Source organism: Limulus polyphemus, unplaced genomic scaffold, assembly GCF_000517525.1.
Source record: "Limulus polyphemus unplaced genomic scaffold, Limulus_polyphemus-2.1.2 Scaffold579, whole genome shotgun sequence".
NCBI lineage: Eukaryota > Metazoa > Arthropoda > Merostomata > Xiphosura > Limulidae > Limulus > Limulus polyphemus.
The window spans coordinates 471,938-472,895 of NW_013666189.1; the positions used below are offsets into that span (position 1 = coordinate 471,938).

Below are 958 nucleotides of genomic sequence, written 5' to 3' on the forward strand. Positions count from 1 at the left end.
CGAAATTCCAAAACAAAAACCTACTTATAAGTCTCAGAAGCCTAGTTACAGGCTTGCTTTTAGAATTGCATTATTTTCTTTTCAATATTTATAAATATTTTAATGATATTATACAGAAACTTTATCTATGGATGTACCATAGCTGAAATTGTATTTAGATGACTGTGTGTGTGATTTGAATGAAGTAATTGGATTTTTTTCATTCATTGATTTTTGTAGGTAAAAGCTATTTCTGGGAACAAAGTGATTGGTAGCCATCCTGTTAGACGTCTGAGTACAGAATCACCATCTGTGGACTGTTCACCATACAGCAGTGAACATCAAACTTCTCCTCGTCCACCAGAATATCCAGTAGAAGGATCCCAATATTACAGTCCCTATGGTGTTGGTAGGTATTATTGTCTATCATGGTAAAATATAGTGACCATCAAATCTAATTAATTAACTACTCATAACACTATTAATATAATTTTACCTTTATCTTTTTTACAACAACTAAGGTAAGAGTACCAGAAAACTTTTCCAAAAGATCCACATTTTCATATGGAAAAAAGTAAAGCATATACATCATCCCTTATGATACTGTTACGTCTCCGTTTGTTAATTGATTTTCCGTAACTTTGTTCCGACGAAACTTAAGCGACACAAGTCTTTACTTAATAAAACTGGTTTATTCTTCCCGAATATAACTTTACGATACACTTATTTCAATATTCGCGTTAAAACAAACACTATAACGAACGAACGTTAACTTCAACAATACCCTGTGACTGCAGTTCAATTACTCACTGTCTACACACACAATACCTTACCGCGTCACGTTTTCCCCTCTTATATATACCAGCTTACCCTACTAGTAAATACTAGACCATTCGCCAAGATACGGGATAGTTCTAGAAACAAGAGGGCGACACACCAGTCACGTGACCTCGATGACGCAACATTCCTTTATATTTTG

At 34.4% G+C, this 958-nt stretch overlaps 1 protein-coding gene across 1 annotated transcript in view; it reads left to right on the top strand.

Annotated features, from left to right (window-relative positions):
• LOC106459232 (catenin delta-2-like) overlaps positions 1-958 on the top strand; it is a 60,510-nt gene that overhangs the window by 14,556 nt on the left and 44,996 nt on the right. The window contains 1 exon segment of the mRNA XM_022385682.1: positions 511-519. Within this exon segment, the coding sequence (XP_022241390.1) occupies positions 511-519 (9 nt within the window).